The sequence below is a fragment of the Clavelina lepadiformis genome, chromosome 6 (assembly GCF_947623445.1).
Source record: "Clavelina lepadiformis chromosome 6, kaClaLepa1.1, whole genome shotgun sequence".
NCBI lineage: Eukaryota > Metazoa > Chordata > Ascidiacea > Aplousobranchia > Clavelinidae > Clavelina > Clavelina lepadiformis.
In genome coordinates, this window is record NC_135245.1 from 17,568,638 (window position 1) to 17,589,720 (window position 21,083).

The window sequence follows — 21,083 nt, forward strand, 5'->3', positions numbered from 1 at the left end:
TCTTTAGTCCTGGGACTATGAGGAAAGTCTTTGCATGATTTAATTTCTCATCGCCTGAGTCCTGGATTCTGAGCTAAGCTTAGTGCAAGTACTGATTGTCAGTTACAAGTCTTTCTTTTTTTTGATTGTTTATCTCGTGTTGACCGAATTTGGAACTGTCCACTGAATAGGAGCAAGCGTCTTTAATGCCCAACTGCATTACAATAGTAGCGCCAATGGGTATCGAACGCGGACACGAGCTGCATTTCTTGCGAGACCAGCGTTTGCACTAATTGGTTACTAAGCCAAATGATTGTTAACCTACTGTAAGCTATAAGCGTCTAAAGGTCTCATACACTCTCCAGATTGTAGAGTATGGTAGTTTTCGTTGAGATCTCGGGAGTGCAGAGGCAAAAATTCCGGTGTGCACTGCGACTTGCGGCCCAAATCTGTCCAGCGCTTGTGCAGCCAGTGCAGGCAAGAATGTGGCCTTTTACATTAGAAATCGGGGAAAAAAGCAGTGTTTCCCGTTTCTTTTTTATAGAGATACTGTATTGCCTTTAAACACTAATTTTGCAGTTTAAATCGGAGTTAAATTTAGTGTCTCCCTTTCTTCTTTTTTTTGGAGACAACGATTTGTCCTGGTGTGCAATGTCATTTTGGAAAAAAATCTCAAGTGTGCTCCTGCCATACTCTGTAGTCTGGTACACTCCCACATTAATGCTTGAATGGGGAGAAGTTATGCAAGGTAGACTATCAGAAATAGCCTAGAGAGACATGAAAAGTTATAACAGAAAACATAGGCTATAGCCTACACCAGACTGCACAGTTTGGCATAGACATAGGCGCACCCAATATTGGGGTTTAGTTTATACAAGCGCATAAACAGCCAAAGGATGCCTTTGTACACTAGACCCCAATATTGTTTTCCTGAGTTAAGTTTACACTGAAGTACGTAGTTTTGCAATGCCTTGGACAGAACTTCTGCGCCCTCAATTTTCAAATTTTTAATTGAATTAGTCGTGTAGGCTACATTAATTACTATATGTAGGGGAGCACAACCATCTAAAAAAAATTTCACACCCACACTTGTCATTTTTTGGTTGTTGAACGCACCTAAGATCATGCAGAAAACGGCCATACTCCGCAGTCCGGCCTACATACCTGTGACCTATATAGCCTACAGCTTACACACTACCAAAAGTTTTCTCTAGGCCTATGGCTAAAATTTGATTCCTGCCTGCAGTCATGAAACTGCTATAATCATGCAACACAAATGACGAACCGTCTGCAAAAATCGTATTTTGCATTTCATTTAGCTTAGCCTAGGACATTTTGCTTACCATTCATTTAACTTAAGCCACATTTTGTTGCAGAACAGACAAACAACATCCAACTTTCTATAAACGTGGTTTTCTAAGATGTCTGTGGCTTGGGCATTTATGATTGTAGAATGCAAAACTGAGGAATTCCCTAAAGCAGCATACAGTAGTTATAAACCTTACTTTCAGCTAAATTTACAAAACTAACATAGGCGTACTGTGTAGTGATAAAAGTTCAACTAATTTTGCAACACGTTTATTTCTAGTTGACTTTTATTCCTTTAGCTTAGCCTACCATCTGCACGAAGTGAATTTTGTAAATTTGGCTTTAACCACCCCACATTCAAAGTAATTTTACAAAATTTCTATAAATTCTTTCTTTATCTATATAGGCCTAATTGATTAGACGTACAATACTTAATACTCATTTTATTTAAAAGTGTTATTATATGGCACAAGCTTTCATCACAAGAGATAACCAGAATCTGAAAACGCATGATTAAAAACTGCTTTCTGTACAAAACGCTAAAGATCACAGTTCGCTCAAAAGAGTAAACAAATAAAACATCATACGCCAAAATGCGAAAGTAATTGCCTTTACTTGCAACTAAATACAACTTTTATTATTAATGACGTCGCTATTCGATTCAGACCACGCCTGCGTCGAAGTTAGTTGTCACAGATAGAGCACTCATGACACAAAACTTTCATAAACAGCTACTGCATGAACTTGAACCGCGTGGAAAAGCAAATTGTCTTGTGTTAGAGTTAGACCAAACTAGAATGCTTTTTTCTGGACGAACTTATCGCTGGTGAAAGTGACATTTCCATAAAAGTAGGCTGAGACTGGGGCCTTGGTGGTGGAGAATGTTGCTGTTCATGAGATATTTTACTTGATCCTGGAACTGACAATGCATTGTTTGGGATTTTTCCGATCACTGGCGGGGATGGGAGCTCAGGCCTATCATCACTTGACCCTGATAGGTCAAATCTGCCAGTGTCTCTGTCTGAATCATCACTAGCAGCCACCACATAGACAGGCACGCTGCGCTTGCTACACATAACCCGATAACGGTTATTGCTAATTTATGTTACATTTTACAACACATGTAAAGAATGTTACTTGGGAAGTTAGCATACAGAAAAATCTATAACTTGTAGTTTCGTTTTATAGAGGTAGCTTCAGGTAGAAAAAAAGTCCATTCTCCAAAAATATAAAAACATAACATTTATTTGGGTGTTAATGATAGCTTCTAGCAGCTATATAAACCTACCCTGTTTACAAGGAAAACAAAGCACAACCAACCAATCAACAAAAAAGTTTATCATCCCCGGACAATTTTTCCTCGCTTTCTGTTTATGATCTTTAAGATATTTACCGAGCACAAGAAGGCGATGGTAACGACGGACTGGATGTCGGACTGGGCAAACCGGTGAGTTCTGCGGGATGGGGTTCGTTTCCGTCCGGCGAAGGTATATTAGAAGAGCTGGAATAATTTAAGTTATTTAATGAGCGATTTTTAAAGCTAAAATGTTGATTTTTTCTATAACCTATGATTACATGATAAGCAAAGTTAAGCTTGTTACTTTTGGGTCTAAGGTAGGTTATATATTTTTATAACTTATATTTACCCGGGAATATAATCATCGGCAAAAAACGCTCCATCGTCTTCTTCTTCATCATCGTGTCTAGGAGATATTTCCCTGCTTGATTCTCTTGGAGTATTCGCATCCGAATCTTGTTCGGAGTTATCATCAAAGCTAACTCTTGCTGCAACGAGTGGGCGCTGGAGAGCGTCCTTTCCCGGTCTTTCTCCGGGTGATTTTCTCCCGATGGATGGAGTATAACCTAGACTGACGTCATCCATAGCAGTGACGTAAGTCAGTGCTGGGGAGGGTGGCGCTTGGGATGACTCAATCCCTTGAGATTTTGCAGAATTTCGCCTCCCTTTGTTGTAACCGCCAAACGCAGAAGATCTAAAATAAAAGAGCCACATGAAGACCAAAAAACTTCTCAAGCACAAGACAATAACAAATTCGCAAAAATGTATCAAAACAAATTTATTCTTAGCTTACAACAAAAATATCCCAGCTAATATAAAAGCTAACAGGTTTTAAATTGGTTACGAGAAGTGTAGCCTACTTTATTTTAGGCGAGAGAGAACTCGCCCTCCTTGGTTGAGTGGTGGACATTGTAGAGTATCCAAGATCACCAGTGCTAGACGGGGATTCAAATGTTCCACTTCTGGAATAAGTATTCTCTCCTTCTGTGTTTGTTTTGTAAAGATGGGATTGACGTTCGGGATCTTTGCTGATGAAATTAGAATAGTTTAGTTTAAAATGGATTTTAAAAAGTTATGTATGCATTAGCATGCATTTGGTTGTTATGATTCCGATAACAACATTCAGCTATGGCTGGAAGTTTTATTTAGAACTGGTAACTTTTTATGGATATATTCCTTTCAATTTGGCCAGGTTTAAGGCATCACTGTAACAATATAAGCCAGCGAATTTCAACAGTTTGTTAACGACATAGGTTATGTAGCATAAGCCAACAGCTATTCCTTGATAATAAGTTTTAAAAGTTTTATATAACAATGAACTGTTTGATAAAAAGACAAACCTTGGGCCACTGTCGCTACTTCGACGAAGTTTCTTCATAAAGTTAGAAATTTTTCCTTTATCAGTTTTCTTCTGCAGACCTTGCATTTCTTTTGCCATCGCCTGTATCAACTGTTTTTTCTCTGCTAGTTCGCGCTCCAAATTCAGTATCTGGAAACAGATCGATTGACGAATCAATACCGAAAAACAGACTGCCAGAAGGCGCGAAAAGATAAGAGACCTTTATTGGCATAGCTGACAGTTAAATTTTCAGAAACTGTCTCTTCAGCAAAGTCACCTAAAATGTGACCATGTATTATACGACCCTCTTTACTTATTGATCAATCATATAGGAAAATTGATTATACAGTATGTCATAATACAGCTAGGTCAATTTTCCATCGTTATACGTAACCAACCATCAATTAATAGATAATAATTGTAACTGATTTGTGATACTAAGCCTTATTAGCTGTACCGTTTGTATCTTTTCTGCATTGCTTTGCTGGAGGTGAATTTGTTCCACTTCGCTTTTTCTACGGGAACCTTTTGACGTCATTTGCAGTTCCTTTGGACAAACAACCATTTTTATGAGCCAACTGCGTTAACTTACCCAGCAGTGTACATCCATACGAGTGATCTTCAAACCTACCTTCATGTCTTCTCTTAACTTTGATGCTTCCCGCTCGGCGTGGTTACGTTGTTCTTGAAGAAGGGAATTTTGATCTCGAACCAGTTCTACTTCTCTCTGCAAAGAAGCGATCCGAGACTCCAACCACTTGTTTCTCTCACACACTGTGTGGTATTGCTTTTCGAGTTCCCTAAAACCGCAGCATGTTTTAACTTCACTTTTTAAATTGAAATTGTTATTGGATTTTTCCGGTATAAAGACCTCTACGACACTGTTATGATCCGTAATTAAACTAATTTAACTTGGTTAATTTCATCATCAGTCAAATTACTTGTCAAGATCTTCAGCCAACGCAAGGGAAGAAGGCGGTGTTTGACTCGTCTTGCTTGTGAAGAAGTTGCTCAGCTGCTTTTCCAACTTCGATTTTTCCTCTCTGACTTCATCCAGCTCCTTAAGAAGATCTTCACTCGATGCGTTTCTGTGTTTCGAAAATAAAATCCCAGGATAAAGGCTCCGCTTTGTCGCCTTAGTAACTTAGTTAAAGATCTAGTAAAAACAATAACAACATAGGCCTACTTGTTGACAGTTGACATGGTTTATACGCTATGTAGCTACAGCTAGCTGCATGTGTTTAGCATAGTAAATGAGTAATCCTAATGGTATCGGAATATATATCATGGGACTAAAAACAGTCTTTTTACAAATTAAATTCGGTGATGATTACTCAGCGCTCGAGTTCCGCTTGTAGAATTTGTCTGCTTGCCTTTTCCGAAAGATGCATTCTGAATTATACGCTTTCCTCTTTGTTGAGAAGGAAGTGCCAAAATTTAAAGTAACTTACAGAGATTCCATGATTATGGTTTTTCCTTGGAGTTCGTCTCGTTCTTGTCTTGCTTTGTGTTCCAGCTTCTGACTTTCGAGGAACTTTCGTTTCAGTTCACTAATTTGTTTATCACGTGATGCAATATCTAAAAAAACAATCACTAAACACTTAACCAAATGGCACACCCGTTTCCCAAACTATCATGTTCAGCACTGGTTTTCAAATGTAAAACCCTTTAGCCGCTAAAAGTGACAGCATGATGTTAACATACAGCAGGCATGTCAAACTATAAAGAGTCTTACTCCAGCGCGGCCCAAAAAGTTTTTTATTTTTATAGTCTTATGACAAATCATTCAATACTATCTTTAAAGTTACAGCTGTTGCATCTTGTTTCTGTACAAAGGCCTCTATTCCATTAAAGTTAGCAGCTTGCATCACATTGTTTGAAACAATTCAAATGCGGTTGTTAATAAGAAACGATTTGTTTATGAAGCCTTGGAAATCCGTAAAATCGTCATTATTATGCAGTTTCCTAAACGTCAAGTTATCTGATGGATATCTTTTAACCACAGCAGTAGTTCTTGTGTTTTAACGTCTTCTGTTTTCTGAGCACATTTCGTTTTTAGACGAAAATATGTCAGGAAAATGCAGTTAGCCAGTTAGCCTACCAAGGAATTCGAGCCAAAAGCATTACAGCTCTTACGACATGATATGTGGAAAATGTGGCCGTAGATGTTGCGCAGTTTGACATGCCTGACGTACAGTATATAAATATAAAGCTCATAAAAGTTAAACAAATCTTCAGTCACTTTCTAAAGAACGTTGAAGGTCGCGCTTGAGTGCTTTCATGTCACGTGCTGCGTTATTTGACCAAGACGAAGCCGAATCGCTGTCGACAACACTCTGAAAAAAGGAAATAATTTTGAGTTTATTCTGAACTGATCTGAGTTAAATATTTTGTTAAGAACTTCAAGCTTGTAGATATACGGAAGGCTTACAACAGAATGCAAAAAGTTACTTTCATAAGCAAAGACATGTTTTCAGACCAATGATTTGAGCAATCACTGATCAAGCAAATCAACTTTCCTAACTGCAATAACTACTTCAAACACACTGTTGTTATTCTCAACAGAAACATATATTAAACGACTAGTATGCTAATTACTATGTAATTCGCTTTTTCTGTTCAGTTTTATCTACGCACAGTTTGATAATGAATAACAATTAATTCGACGTATACCAATTAATAAACCTAAGACTGTTTAAAACATACGTTACTGTTGTTCTCCAGGTGCTTCTTTAGGATTTCAATCACGTCTTGCTGAGATGACTTCGTGTCTTCCATCTCTTTTGCACGCAGCCGCAAGGTGGCATTTTCGGCTTTAGCTGCGTCAAGTTTTGCCGCACTTAATCTCATTTCACTGTTTAGCTTCCCAACCATCTCTTTGTCGTGTCTACTTTGCCTAAAACGCAAGAAACGACTTTAAACATTTTATGATAATATTTATAAAAATGAAAAATCTAGAACCTTTTTGCTTGACATACTATGAGATAGCAAGTCGAAGTGTAACAGCACAAAGGTTGACAAAAAAGGTTACAGTTGAAATAAAGTGAGTGAGTTAAAAGTACATCAAAAGCAGAAATTAAACCGTTTTAAAGTATTCTCAAATTTACTACAAGGAAGTAAACTTAAAATAAACACCGCATAAATGGATTATAGAAAATAAATAAAGGAGAATATAATTTACTCTGTGTCTCCTGATCGGCCCATCATGGAGACTTGGAGGACACTGATCCGATCTTCGGCGCGCTTCTTCCCGTTCTCGAGGATAATGCATTCTCCTTTCATCACCATCGCCTGTTGGTCCTTCTCCTCCATCTCTTGTTTGAGACGGAGGACCTCACCTGGGAAGAAACGTCAAAAATGAAACGATAGACATCCGAGAAAATGAAAACAAAATTGGAAAAAAATCTCTCTGGGCGCATAATTTTGAAATTAATTAATAAAAATAATAGTTCATACCAATGGTAATAATAACACTTCATGCAAATAATTATTAATAGTTAATTAATTAATTTAAATTAAACTAAGACTAAGATCTATGACTATGTGTTACAGTATGAAGAGAGAGGAGTAAATTGAATAGGTAAGGCTTAGGCTTACTTCGCAGCCTTTTGAGTTCCGAGCTGTCTTCCCTTGTATGTCGCGCTTGGTTGCTTCTGAGGGCGTTGATTTCATCACTCATGCTCGCAATTCTTAAATCAAGCTGTTGCTTTTCTCTTTCTATCTTGTAGACGTCACGTTCATGATTTCGCTGCTTGTCATCCATTACACTTTGAATTGTTTCAGCTTCCTGAAAAGATATATCTCGTTTGATAAATCGTCTATATACGGTAACGTACGTAGCATTGTGCAAAGTTTGATGATTCGTGGAAGCTAACATTTTTCGTAAATGCAAATTATACTCGATAAAGTTTATTATACCATACTTAACACAGGGTAATAGGGTTACTTAGAGTCCAAAATGTCTTGTAAAATTCATCCAAATGCAAACCTGTCTTAGCTTGGCCATCTCTTCTACCAATATTTGGTTCATGCCTTTCATCCTTGAAAGGTCGCTGTCATCCGTTTCCTGCAAACCAAAGGTAAAATTATGCTCCTTGTTTTACAAAGCTTAACCAATCACGGTGCATTAAAAAGGATAAAAGCAGAAGTTGTTTAGAATTAATTGTAGCGAGACGCCTATATTTACCCTCCGCTCTGTGGTAAAAGAGGAATTGAACTTCTTCTTCAGACATTCGTCCCGTTCCATTTCCGTCTGTGTCAGCTTTGCTTTTGTCAGAGATAACTCAGCTTGTAACTTCTCTGTTTGAGCTTTCGTGACGCTATCTTGAGAAGCCTGCTTTGAAGGCTGCCAAGAGCACTACCTTTTACAAACCAAGTGGTTGCAGATCATACAATATAAAAATTTCCTCACGGATTTTGATAAGATGTCCCTCTGCATTTCCAATACCGAGATCATCTGCTGATTCTCGGCTCGCTCCTGCGATAGTTTCTTGTTCTCCGTCCGTAAATGAGTCAATTCTTCCTGGGAAACTTGTGCTTCGTCCAACTGTAAAAAAAAAGATACAGTCTTTATGAGTTGCTTTCTAAGCAGGAATTACCTGGCGAGTTTCAGAGTGAGACTTGGTGAATAGCAAATTGGAAAATTATGGTCAAATGTGGTATTGCTTTTAGAAATAGCCTGGCGGCTGAGTTTTTGTTTTGCCCTGAATTGTGGCATCTCCCCGAGATCTGCCATGTATTGCTGCTGCGTTGTTTCAATACGTAGGTCGTAGAATCAAAAACGAATCCATGCACATACTTAAACGATTTGTGCAAAATACATCTAAAAGTGATGCCGAGGAGCTACAAAAACAGAGCTTTAAGTGAGAGGCAAATTTAAAAACAAGTTGGCAAGTTAAAGTAAAGAGTGGTTGCCAGCAGTAAATATTTTACAGTAGCGAAAGGATTTTTAATAATATGTAGTGGTTAAGTAGTTATTACCAAAATTGTATCTCAAATTTGGCCTCCTATTATGACGGAGACGAAGGTTATTATGACGTCACAATGTAAAAACGTTATGCTTGATGGCTGGGGTTTGTAATAGAGCCCTGGTGCTTCGCTGCTGTTGTGGGGTGTTTGTGTTAAATGTTTTTAAAATGCGGGGTGGATACGAGTGTCCGCATCGAAATCATTAAAGGTTAATCTACGAGGTGATTATGTTAACTTTTGTTAAATACAATGAATTTTAGTTACTTTTTTTGAACTCACAATAACAAAGCCATGAAACTAAATAAGGTCAAACGTTGTCTTCCACCTTTTGTTACGTAGTGACAGACTTGTGGTCCAATCACAAAGAAAGTCGAAGAAAAGCGAAACAACTATTTTAAGACTAAAGGTTGAAGCAAAGGTTAAGCAAACGGCAAACTCACTTTCATTTATTTGAAAAGATTATTGTACTTTACGAAAATTATGGCAACAGCTAACAAGAAGCAGTCGGAAATTAATAATTTGGGTATCCGCGGACGCCCGCAGTCGGAAGTTATACCACGGGAGCGATCTCGGGACGGATCTTAGGTGCGGGTGCGGGCAGGAAAAATGTTCTCGGGCAGGGTTCGAGTTTGAATTAGGCATGATAGTAGCACTGGGCTAGCTAACCGGTTGTGGATGGAATTCGTCGCCATAGGTGAGTGACTATTAGCAGGTTTGGTTATTTTCAGCACAGGAATATCACAAATGACAGCACATGAACTGGTAAAGCATTCTTGTTTTTATCGCTGTTACGGGCACCGGATTAGGCTGGGGCTAGAACCAACAGCAAGGTTGAACTGACTTTAGGTTAGCAAATAAATTTACCGGTACAAATACAGTAAACCAGTGGTAAGCTAGTTTAAGTACGCCATATTTAGATATACCTATTACTATTTACATGTCGGACGCACGAAACATTCTATTTATACTTGATCCAAATATCTGAGCCGTCTCTACTTTTTCTTTTATTATGACGTAATAAAAATCGCCAGCTTTGTCATAACTATGCGAAGAATTTTCGTTTTTTGCCTCTTATTTACGGCAATGACTGCTTATCCACTACATATTAGTACAACACCTTTCTCCAGAATAATTGCTGACAACTACACTTTGATTTAAGACCAACTTGTTTGTGGAATTGCCTCTCACTTTACACTTGCTGTACACTTTATGGTTAGATTATGCCAAAGTGTAAATTTGAGATAATGTTTTGCGAAAGCGACTTTCCCATTCAAAAAAATGTTTACTCTTTGAGCGAAAGCTAGGCTGTCCAATCATAGGCGTAGCCAGGGGGGGGGGGGGGCGAAAGAGGCCATGTCCCCCCCCCAATGTTCAAAGTTTGGATTCTGAAGTTGAGCCTTTTGTTGAAAATATAATAATATTTGTATATGTATTTGTATTGTATAGTTCCCTTAAACTCATCAAAAATTTGGCACCCCCCATTTTTTTTTCTGGCTACGCCACTGTGTCCAATAGGCTATAGTATTGCAATACGGCAAAAGCTTAGTGGTTAGCAGCTTTACGATACAAGAGCTCTTAGAACAGGGAAATGTGTTTGTAAAATGCTTATGCTGTAAATCAGCAATGGTATATAGTTTAACCTTTACATTTTGTTTATTTACCAATTAAGAATAATTACCATAGAATCGACAAAACAACGCATTACATCTGAATGACGTCAAAGTTACATCATGTTTTCGTCAGTGGTGTCCATTCATCCGGAAAGACGACCTTATTAAATTACATCAAGGAAAACGTCAATGAAGATGATTTAAACATAAGCGTTCACGAAGAGGTTGCAAGAAGGGTCGTGGTTGAAGAAGGTTACACACAAGTGAGGACCAGGATGTTTGCCTACACTTGACTGTACATTAAAAACTTTACTTATTTACTTCTGGGTTTTACAGGTTTAGGAATGGCGCAAGTTGTACTCGGCTCATAAACACCTTAAATAGAAGGACTAGTAACTCGCACTCTCGGGTTACGGAACTTGGGTCCCAATCGTAGACTCTAGATTTAGTTCTATTGCATAATCGTAACAAATTTTTTTCAGGGGTCTCTGTTAATAACGCACAATGCCTAAGAAATGTAATGTATATGGTTGTCGAGGCAATTACAGGGAGGAACCGTACTCCAAAGTGGTATCATTTCCAACTGATGAAGTAGAACGAAACCGTTGGATTGATGCCATGCCAAATGAGCGTTCTAGTTTGCTACAGCTTAAGCAGATCTATGCTTGTGCTAATCATTTTGACTGTGAATGGATTTCAGTTAAAGGTGGAAAAAGACCAAGCCAACCACCGTCCATTTTCCCTGGAGTTTTAAAGTCATGCTTAAAGCAGGTCTCCTCAGCACCCAGAACTAGGCCTAGAACTGCTTCAGCAGAGGCCAGGGCTGAAAAGGAACGATTCCGTACTGAAGGTCTGGATAAGATAGCTGACTTTTCTTCTTTTTGTAATGACATCAAGCAGCATTTCTCAAAGGATCATCTTTTTTTTTGTGATAGTGATGACATTTACATTTCTAAAACTGATGCAAAAGGTCGTTCTGTTATTCAATTTCTTCATTTTCAACGCGTGCAATCGTCATTTGGATTTTTGCATCTTAAATGTGTTGAGAAAAATGGAAAGGACATACCTAAAACATATTTTTCCAAAGCTGGTTGTCTGCAAAAGAATAGCCTTCTCAGTAAATGGTCGCAGTTAGACAAAATTCTGTCATGCATTACAGAGTATGAGTTCAAAGATACAGACTATCTAAACAGTGCTGTAAAGGAATTGAATAGCATGAGTTGTTCTGATTCGCCTCATTTCCAGTTTATTTATGCTCAGTTACAGTTACTGCTCACTCCTCCAGAAGGTCGACGTTTTGACAAAGGCCCTTGAAAAGTTCTTTGGTGCCTTGCACCTCTAACATTTGCATTGATGATAATCAATTTGACATCACCATTGCTGACACTGAAGACCTAGTGCAATCTAATGACAGTGTCAAGCATAAATGTATTTTTCTAGCTGGATATTTGGAACACAAATATCCAGCTAATATCTTGCGTATCGAAACTGAAAATGATGATGACCATCGGATTAATTCGGAGTTTCTCACAAACTTATATAGAGGTGGACTAACTGTACCTCTACTCTCAACAGTACATTTCGTACATTCAGCCTATAAACTGTTTGGTAAGTGCAACTTGCATTGCTGCCGAGCTCATCTCAGCCATGCTTTGCGTCGTATCGATAGTCCAATGGTTGTAATTCAAGGAGCATGTCTTACTTTATCAAACATTCTTTTGAAAGCATTTGTGCTTGACAGCAGTGACAAAGAAAGAAAACTCGGCTGTTTGAGAAGAAAAGAAAAACTCTCTACTAAAAACTGAACAAGTATCTTTAGTATGCCAACAAGTATTTTGATTACTCATTTCTACAAATTTCATTGTTGTTTGTTGTTGTTTTTTGTTTTTCATTGTTGTTTCACAAATTTCATTGTTTGTGTTGAACTATCCAGGCTAAACTGTCCATGAATACATTTTAATTCAGTCACAGAAGAACATACTGTGTGTTTCAGTTGTTTAAGTGAGAAGATATGCAATATTTTGAGTGATTTTGCGCTATTTTTTCGTGATTTGACCTTTAAATGACCTTCAGATGACCTTGTAGAAGGTTAAAAGTATGAAAAAGTAATTCCTCACCCTTCAAAACCCCAAAGAGACACCAGAATGAAGGTTTTACCATGTATTTGACACAAATTATGATGGGACCCAAGTTCTAGATACCGAGCATGGAAGATACCAGTCCTTCTATTTAAGGTGTCTATGACTCGGCTAGTAGTGCTCTATACGGTTAATAATTGTCAACGCGTTGCCCACGGCTAGATCTAAATTCTATTGCTGGTTACTAGCTAATGAGTGTTAAAACCAATTTAATAGCAAGTGGGGATCTCAGATGTCAATATGATTGCTAATTTCTTGAAAATATGCTTCTTTTCTTTGGGCTTTAATGCTAAACAACTTCTTAAACGTTAAAAGCTGTTTTTATTCGGACTGCTTGCGGATAAGTTGATTCACTAAATTCCAGACTTAATCGTTGCAGAAAAAACTTCAAGACAAGATGATTTTGACACAGCTCAACCACGCTATCGTACGACAGATGTACAGCACAATGACCACGGCTAGTAAATTTCTTTATATATGGAGCAAATGCAGCTCATTTCCACAAGGCCTCGTAGTGGTTACGTTTTAACGATCTACTATACTGCATATAGCACCAAACGTATTTGGCTGACAAATTTTGTTAATTTGTTGCAATCTGATAAAACGACACATTCATAGTTGTGAAATATTGCAGTCGAAGCATCGAAAACAAAAACAAGCGAAAAATTCGACGTCATTATCTGGGATCGTTGGGTCATCGACCCACTGACGTATTTGCTAGAATATGTGTCAGAAAGTGAATTCTTAAAAGCAACGGAATCCGAAGAAGTTATCGAAATGCTGGAACTGTAAGTAGGTGTAATGTAAATCTTTCTAAAGTCACCTGAAAGGAAAAAATAAAAACGACCTATAACAGATCGATGAATTTTCTATGTATTTTCAGGAACAGAGATAAAGAGAACAGCATCCTCTTCCTTTTGGCTCCGCATAGGGAATATTTGATAGATGACGGAGTAAGAGTTCAAACGGGAGGATTCGACTCGTCACAACGATTTCATGAGCAGATGAAACACATTTGTCAAAAATTCGACATCGAATTCGTTGAAATAGAAGAAAAAAGCCTTGAGCTACGAGCTCATTTTGTCATAGAACAAATAAGAAAAAAATGGTTGAGATAAATTTGATGGGAAATGCTTGAAATGTAATTGACGCATTGGAGATTTATAGCTTGCATCACGAAAGATTTTACTGATTATTAAGCATATTTGAACCACTACATAGTGATTTTAGCGTGTGCATTTTACCACATTTACCGTCTCATATTATACGAACCCTTTATTAAAATATATTTACTTTACATGTATTTCACAGGTTGATTTATCGTTTCACAAAATAATGTAATATTCACAATATCCACAACATCTTGCAGCTCAAATATGTTTTAATTGCGTGTGGGTTTTGCATGGTCTGTTCCATACCCAAAAGTTCTAATTCCACCTAAGAACTAGATTGCCTTGATTACAATTACACCTTCAAAGAGTGAAGTTACTCATTCCGCAGGTTTGAAAATTTGTAAAATAAATTTCGAACTGCCCAATGACTTCGTGTAAAAATACATGTCGTATGTATTTTTAATAAATATTATTTCTTCATAACTTAGAATTAAGTGCTATTAACATATAGCAAATCATACGCATACCTCCATTTCCATATTTCTTTTCTGTGTTTCAACAAGAGCCAGACTTTCTTCCGCTTCCCTTCGCCGGGTGGCGCTTTCGCGCATGTCTTCGTCTTTTTCTTCGACCAGTGACGTAAGTTTGGAGCAAGCCTGCCTCCAATGGTCAATTTGGGCTTTAGTGTGTTGTGTGTTGACTTCTAACTCTTCTTTGATTCGATTAAGTTGCTATGGAAATCACCAAAACATATATCAAAATATAAAAACAGCTCTTTTAAGCACTTACAAAAGATTAAAGTTTTAGAGTGGTAGCTTGCTTACAGCTTCCATATCTCTATAAAGAGAGTTGGCTTTCTCTCGTTCATGTCTCGTTTTTATCACTTGTTGATTCATCTTCTTCATTTCATCATCGTGATGTTTCTCCAGATGATTATAGCTCTCCTGAAGAGCTGATAATTTCTGCCAAAACGAAAGAGATACGAATAGGCAAACGGATAATTTCATTCAAGCGGGTAAAACCACTTGTAATTAAGCGGTAAACAATTGTAGCGAATGTTACGTCATCAATTTCAGCAAAATTTTTGATGATTTGGAGCTGACGTTGTGAGGAACTTATTACGAGTAGGTACGTACTGTGGCAAGATCTTCCCTTTCTCTATTAACTTGCGCTTTCTGCGCTTCCAGAAGTGACATTTGCTGAACATCCAGCTTGTGGATGCCCTCCAGCTCCTTGACTTTGTCAGAAAGCTCGACCACGTGAGGGCGTAGTTGGACAAGCTCTGAAGTAAGCTCTTTACAGTTCTGTAAACGTAGTAAGCAAATATCTACTCCTTGTTTTAGCTTGGTAATATGCGCTATTAAATAATAAAATATGTCAGGCGAGAGAATCTGGTGTTATTACTTTTTGACATTCTTTCCAGTGAGCGAGATGTGAAGTGTTCTGGTCTGAAACTTTAGTGAGTTCCAATCTGGTCTTAGCCAGGTCTGCATGCAGTTGCGTTAAGTCGTCTTCATATGCGATTTTTGCCTTCAAAAAGCGTATTTTTTAAACTTGGGAAATATTTTCACAAATTTTAAGGAAACACCTTAGATTTTTACCTTCTTCAGTCCTTTGTTTATTTCTTTTATGGAATGAACGGTTTTCTCCAGTTCTACGTTATACGTGATCGCTCTCTCACGGTCGCCTTGCATTTCTTGATAACTCTTCCTCAATTCCGATAAATCCTTGCTTTGCTTCCGGACTTTTTCACGACACATCGCTAGCTCCTGTGAAATGCAAAAGATTAAAACATTACAACGTACTATGACACAACTCATTGATTTGGAAACTGAAATAATGTGACGTTATGAATAGATTGACTTGTAAACGAAGTAAAATTCTCATTTTTATTTTCATTTTAAAATAAATTTAACCTCTTTATTGTTTCCAAGTTGGTTGTGAGCTTTGTCGTATTTCTCCGATACTTCCTGAAGATCGGTTTGACATCGACTTAATCTTTGACCGATATCTGTATTTCTGTTTATGAGAGCCTAAAAATAGGGAAAGTTACAAGGTGTTTTATCCTATTTTGTGCAAGGTTTATGTTGACGGAATATCAATTGATTAATTATATTAATTGATAATTATCATTGATACCTGATGAGTTTTTTGGTTTTTCTCCAACTCAGAGAAAGCGTGATTTTTCTCTTTCTCCAACAGTTCGCAGCGTTGTCTTGCAATATTCAAACGTTCTTTTGTGGCATCGAGTTCATTGTCGGAGGCAATTCGTAGCTGTTCCATTCAAGTTATAATGCAATTTTTCCGTTTAAATTGTATGTAGATTATTTTAATAATAATAATAACTCATGGAAGTGCAAATGAAGCTTCTACACTGCACTATAGTATGTTGCAAATACCAATATGAATAGAAATGTTGTACAACAAAGCCTTGTTTTTCAACGTGGTCTTTAGTAATATGGTGGAGAAAAAAGATTATTTAGGTTTATTAGATTACTGCTTGATAGCCTTCTTTTATTATGAAATTGAGTACAACTGGTTTCTTGAAAGAAACAAATCTGTAGTCAGCGTCAAACGCATGGCTTCTGTTAAACTAAGTAAGTAACAAACGAAAAGTTTAATTAAATAACACTTGCAACAATTCAAGTTTTAATGAAGCCTTTTGAACTCACTTCAAGTAGTGTGTACTGTAGACATGAAGAAAGCTATGGTGGGTCGTAATGTATGTACGACTATTTGCTTAAAGCGACATTGAGACACAGAACCAAAAGACCGACAAACAACGACCTAATAATAATATTAAATAAGTTAAATAATTTTTACTTCGGTCGTTGTTTTAAGCTGATCGTTCAAATCTTTGATAGATTTTTGTAGATGTTCAAGTGTAACGTGATGTTGTTCCTTGTCGGCGAGCATAAGATCCAACTGACAACGAAGTCGATTTGCTTCACGAGTAACATCCTCGATTCTGCAAATATTATCAACCTAGTTAAATGCCCAATTGTATTAACAACGCAAAGCAAAAACGTAAATACAACACAAAACTGCAAAACGATACTAAAAAAGGTTAATAGCATAATGCATGAGCGGTAGAACTTGTTTACGTTATAGAAATTATGCTTTCACAGTTTTAGCACAGATGATAATAATTTGTAATAGATAGCCTAATAAGATGAAGCTCAGCCCAAGTACAGCAATTAATTATTCGGGTTGCTCAGGTCAATTTAATCTTACTTTCTTCTTTGGGTTTCTCTGTCCTCTGCATCTTGCCGAGATCTTGACATATACGCGTCTTTTTCTTTTTGGAGGAACTCAACCTTGGTCTCTAGCTCCTGTTGAACTTGCTGGAGGAGTCTTATTGTCGCTCTTCCTTCGTTCATATCCATCTCTCCTGTTCGGACGCGTTCATTTTGAACCTGATCCATAGAAAATGAACAGTTGGAAGAAGAATAAAGAGAGCGATTTGGTAGAAATATTGCTTTTTCTTTGGATTTTTTAGATAATTTTTAAACTTAATTTTTAATTTTTGATAGGAAGTTAGTTCAAAAAGTTTAAAAGTGTTTAACTAAAATCTTACGATACAGCTTGTTTGTACGATCATTTACAATATCTTTTGAACGTACAAAAAAAATAACTATTATATTTGTAACCTGCAGTTTGCTTTTCAAATCATGTACAAGATGCTTTACCTCCATCGTCTTCTGAGCATCAACTAGTTTCTTCAAGAGGATTTCTCTTCTTGATTCACTGTCATCCAACGCATCCAGGTAGTTATCTCTTTCAATTTCCACCAATCGGGACGGAGCAAAATTCGGCGAGTTGTTGTTTAAGCTGACATGGAAATTTTTAGCTTTTAAAAACTAAAAATCTATTGTTTTGTGCCCAACACTATACAGTACAAATCACCATCAAGCGTTTATTTGCTATATTTATATGTCTACAAAATGGTTCAAATACATAGAAACCTATGCATCATGCTTTATGGACAAACAAAATTTCTAACCATCGAATCGGAGATGGCGACCGTGAACGAATGGGCGATGACGAACGACGAGTTTTGATTGGTCTGGAGTAGGCACTGCCTGGATCTGCTGAGAGTGACCAACGGGAACTCTAAAACAAAGAATTGAGACAAACAGTTGCAAAATCAGCCCAGCAGGTGCTGTCAATACTATCTGACGAAATATCTAAACTAATAAGACAGTGCATTTTCGAAAATTGTAATAAGTCGCCCGTTTATAGTTTTAAACGGAACATATCCCACCTTTAATATTGACTGCTGGCGATATGTTTCATCCAACACTTGCATAGCTCTTCTAACGGCAGCTGAAGGTGTGGATGACCGACCGCGAGACGGCGCAAAAGATTCCCTTTAATTGTGAACACAAAGCAAACTAGATGAGCAGACAGTCAGTAACGTAACGTGCTCATTTAGCTATGCCTAAACTTCTGCAAACTATAATCTTCGACCGACTACATTTGTAAGGACAGTATAGTTTGTAACAATAGACAGTTTATGTAGTTAATGAAAACGAAAGAATTTTTCCAAGATAAACGCAATTCCAACCTTGAATCGTTATATTCACTGGTATCCAAGTAATCGTCGCCTCTTGGAGGACGGCTATCACCGCGTGAGAGCGGCCGTAAGTGATAATCTCGAAGGGGAGTGTCCATACCTAAAACGAAGAAATCATACAGTTTAGGACTAAGTTTGGGAAAAGACGAAGTTGACTTTAAGTACGGTACCAAGTGATTGCTAATAACACAATTAAAGAAAAAAGCCTCATAATTTATTTATTTAAATCTTTCTGCTTTTTTGTGTTGTGAGCAACTATCTGGAACTTTAAACTAGAAAAATACTGAAAGGTTTTTCTCGGTGACATGAAATCATTACAAAATAATGCAATACCAGATTAAAAAAACTCGTTAACGATGATAAATTAATAACAATCAATTTTTTTTCATTTTGAAAACAAGATGACAAAAAAACACAACAAAAGAGAGAAGTGACTTGTGACTTACTACGCCAACCGCCTGATATCTTTAACGAGGAATCTCTAATCTTCATTCGAACTTCCATTTTGATTATAGAAAACTTCACTCTAGGCTAGGTCTACCCAAATGCTAAGACACTAACTCAGTTGAAACATAATTAATGACTAAGTCGGCCTTGTGTATACCTGAAGTTTTGCTGCCAAATGAAATTGTCCATCATGGTTTTATCACCGCTGAAAAACGTAAAGCTAATGCGTTTTGACTAATTCATCCTACGTTGAACGCAATGGAAAACATTCCGTAAAACTTTCTATAAAGTGCGACGGTAGCTTGGTCCGTGCATCAAGACCTAAACAAACGTAACTTCTACTTCGCTGACGTGCTGTCACTTGCAAAATCAACGCCACATAGGTATGAGAAAATGTCATCATCAATTATTTGCGACGGCACTTCGCCTTTTTTCACAATTACATATTTTCCTTCGGTTCTAACCACTTGATTGTTTCAAATCGCGCCGGGCTATAACATCACAATACTATAGTCGTTATGACGTAAGTGGTCTTCAATGAATGCGTAACAAAGCGGGAATAATCAAACCGACCCTCTGGAACGCCGGAGGCGCGAGTAAATAGAGATTACCAAAATACTTCAAGTAATTGCATTGTAATCATTGCCGGTAAACGAAAGACAATAGCAAAACTATCTTGACTTGTGGCAAAGTAAGCCTCGGCTGAAAAGATCCACCACATACACTGATTAAACCAAACGGGAAATACATTACTGGTTTCTAAGACGTTATTGTTACTTAAACACAGATCATATAGCGCAAACGATGACACAGTGGTTTAGTAATTATGACGTACACAAAACTGGTAATGCTGACTTTTTGCTGTGTACTGTGTAGGCCTACATAGGTGCTAAACAGCTCCGTCATATGCATGTTTTGTGCTATCGGCATTATTTGAGAACTGAGTTACTGCCTGTTGCCGCCTGGCAGCAACGACCTACGTCCTCCACTTAAAGCGAACTTATGCTCGTGGCACTTCTGCGAGCCAGTTGAGTCAAGAAAGTGAGTAACTATAACATATTGCGCGACATTGCACATAAAGACTACATTACATTTAGTTTCGGTTTCTTCAAGTCAGTGGGCCACACGGAGGTTTTCAAGTGGGCCAAGGAGCTTTCAAAAAACCAGATAACGAAAGCGCAAATGAAAAATAGTAAACTTTGATTTTGTGTAGAGCACAAAATATGATACCGGGTCAATATTCTGACGCAATAATGACAAATATTCTTCTTGCCTGACTTGCTTTTTACCCTGGCAGGGTTGGTGCCAAACAAACTAAAAGCTTGTTGTTACCACACCAAAACAGCATTGATTAATGCTGGGTTAAAGCATTTTTTACTGAGTGAATTGTAGGCAATGAGCGTAAAATGATTGTTCTAGGTTTTATCCTCGTTGAATAAAAACAGTTAGACTGATTAACCTTTTATAACGTTTGAGTTTAACTTCTATAACTCAAGTTAAATCAAATTGGCCAATAATAATTTAAATAATTCACATAACCTACAACAGTAGTGTTATCCACAGCCTGCAAACATTCTTTGCTTTGTCTTGTTAATCCACGGCAAATACATCTTTATCAGGCCAAACGTCGCACGATATCACTTCAACCGTACGGTATCAATTTATTCAAAACATTCAATCAGTAGCAACCGTTTTACAAAAATATTTTGATTGACTTACTCCTGTGTTGGGTTGCGAAGGAATTTCTTGTTTAACTCCAAATCCACTTCGCTACAAGACGCATATTTGCACCAATTGAGGCAAGTAGGTAGCAAAAAAAAACTTAGTGGAGGCTATTACTCACACCTATAAAAAGAATGTGCATGCACTCTCATTTATCTGATACCGTTTTAAAAGCAAGTTTTAAGATTTGGGGTTACTAATCTGAAATTTTCAAACGTCGCCTTGAAATCACTGCAATAGTAAAACAGCTGACGTGTAATTTTTGTAAGATATCTATTTCAAATCTTCCTTGTCTGACCCTTGTTTTACAGTATGTTGCCGGCAAAACTGTGCATAAATCTGAGTTTTAAAGTGTTTTCTAATCACTGCAAATAACAAGTAATTTCAAACATAACGGTCTTATAAATTAACTGTCCCAAATGACTCCTTTGTGGTAACTATATACCGATCAACGGTAGGTATGGCTTGGTAGTAAACAGACGATCAGTGTTGGGTTACAGGCAAGCCTAGTCACAAACAACTTCACTCGTATTGCTGCAGTCTGCTGTTTTGCTTGATACCTAAAGTGTTTGAGTCGTTGTGACATT

General features: G+C 37.5%; 2 protein-coding genes across 7 annotated transcripts; one reads left to right on the plus strand and one right to left on the minus strand.

Annotated features, from left to right (window-relative positions):
• Positions 1-1,703: 1,703 nt before the first annotated feature.
• Positions 1,704-20,639, minus strand: LOC143461781 (uncharacterized). Of its 5 annotated transcripts, none has more exons than XM_076959654.1 (30): positions 18,774-18,957; positions 18,319-18,427; positions 18,016-18,121; positions 17,755-17,864; positions 17,441-17,582; positions 16,986-17,167; positions 16,575-16,719; positions 15,891-16,025; positions 15,668-15,784; positions 15,353-15,520; positions 15,156-15,281; positions 14,888-15,055; positions 14,576-14,713; positions 14,279-14,482; positions 8,335-8,469; positions 8,110-8,268; positions 7,912-7,989; positions 7,521-7,710; positions 7,105-7,261; positions 6,630-6,810; positions 6,166-6,259; positions 5,375-5,501; positions 4,865-5,011; positions 4,555-4,723; positions 4,381-4,470; positions 3,925-4,073; positions 3,445-3,612; positions 2,934-3,278; positions 2,681-2,788; positions 1,704-2,355 (listed from the first exon to the last, which is right to left on the minus strand). In XM_076959654.1, the coding sequence occupies exons 1-30, from the start codon at positions 18,829-18,831 to the stop codon at positions 2,070-2,072; spliced, it is 4,491 nt and encodes a 1,496-aa protein (XP_076815769.1). In that variant the 5' UTR covers positions 18,832-18,957; the 3' UTR covers positions 1,704-2,069. The 5 variants fall into 5 exon arrangements, with proteins under 5 accessions (XP_076815769.1, XP_076815768.1, XP_076815771.1 ...); XM_076959653.1 differs by having other exon boundaries at positions 6,630-6,813; XM_076959656.1 differs by lacking the exon at positions 18,774-18,957 and adding an exon at positions 20,494-20,639 and having other exon boundaries at positions 1,705-2,355; positions 6,630-6,819.
• LOC143461783 (uncharacterized) lies at positions 9,372-14,162 on the plus strand. 2 transcript variants are annotated; one of them, XM_076959660.1, is made up of 5 exons: positions 9,372-9,585; positions 10,575-10,764; positions 13,019-13,100; positions 13,274-13,427; positions 13,523-14,162. In XM_076959660.1, exons 2-5 carry the CDS (start codon positions 10,603-10,605, stop codon positions 13,755-13,757), a joined length of 633 nt encoding a protein of 210 aa, XP_076815775.1. In that variant the 5' UTR covers positions 9,372-9,585; positions 10,575-10,602; the 3' UTR covers positions 13,758-14,162. The 2 variants fall into 2 exon arrangements, with proteins under 2 accessions (XP_076815775.1, XP_076815774.1); XM_076959659.1 differs by lacking the exon at positions 9,372-9,585 and having other exon boundaries at positions 10,305-10,764; positions 13,523-14,161.
• Positions 20,640-21,083: the final 444 nt, after the last annotated feature.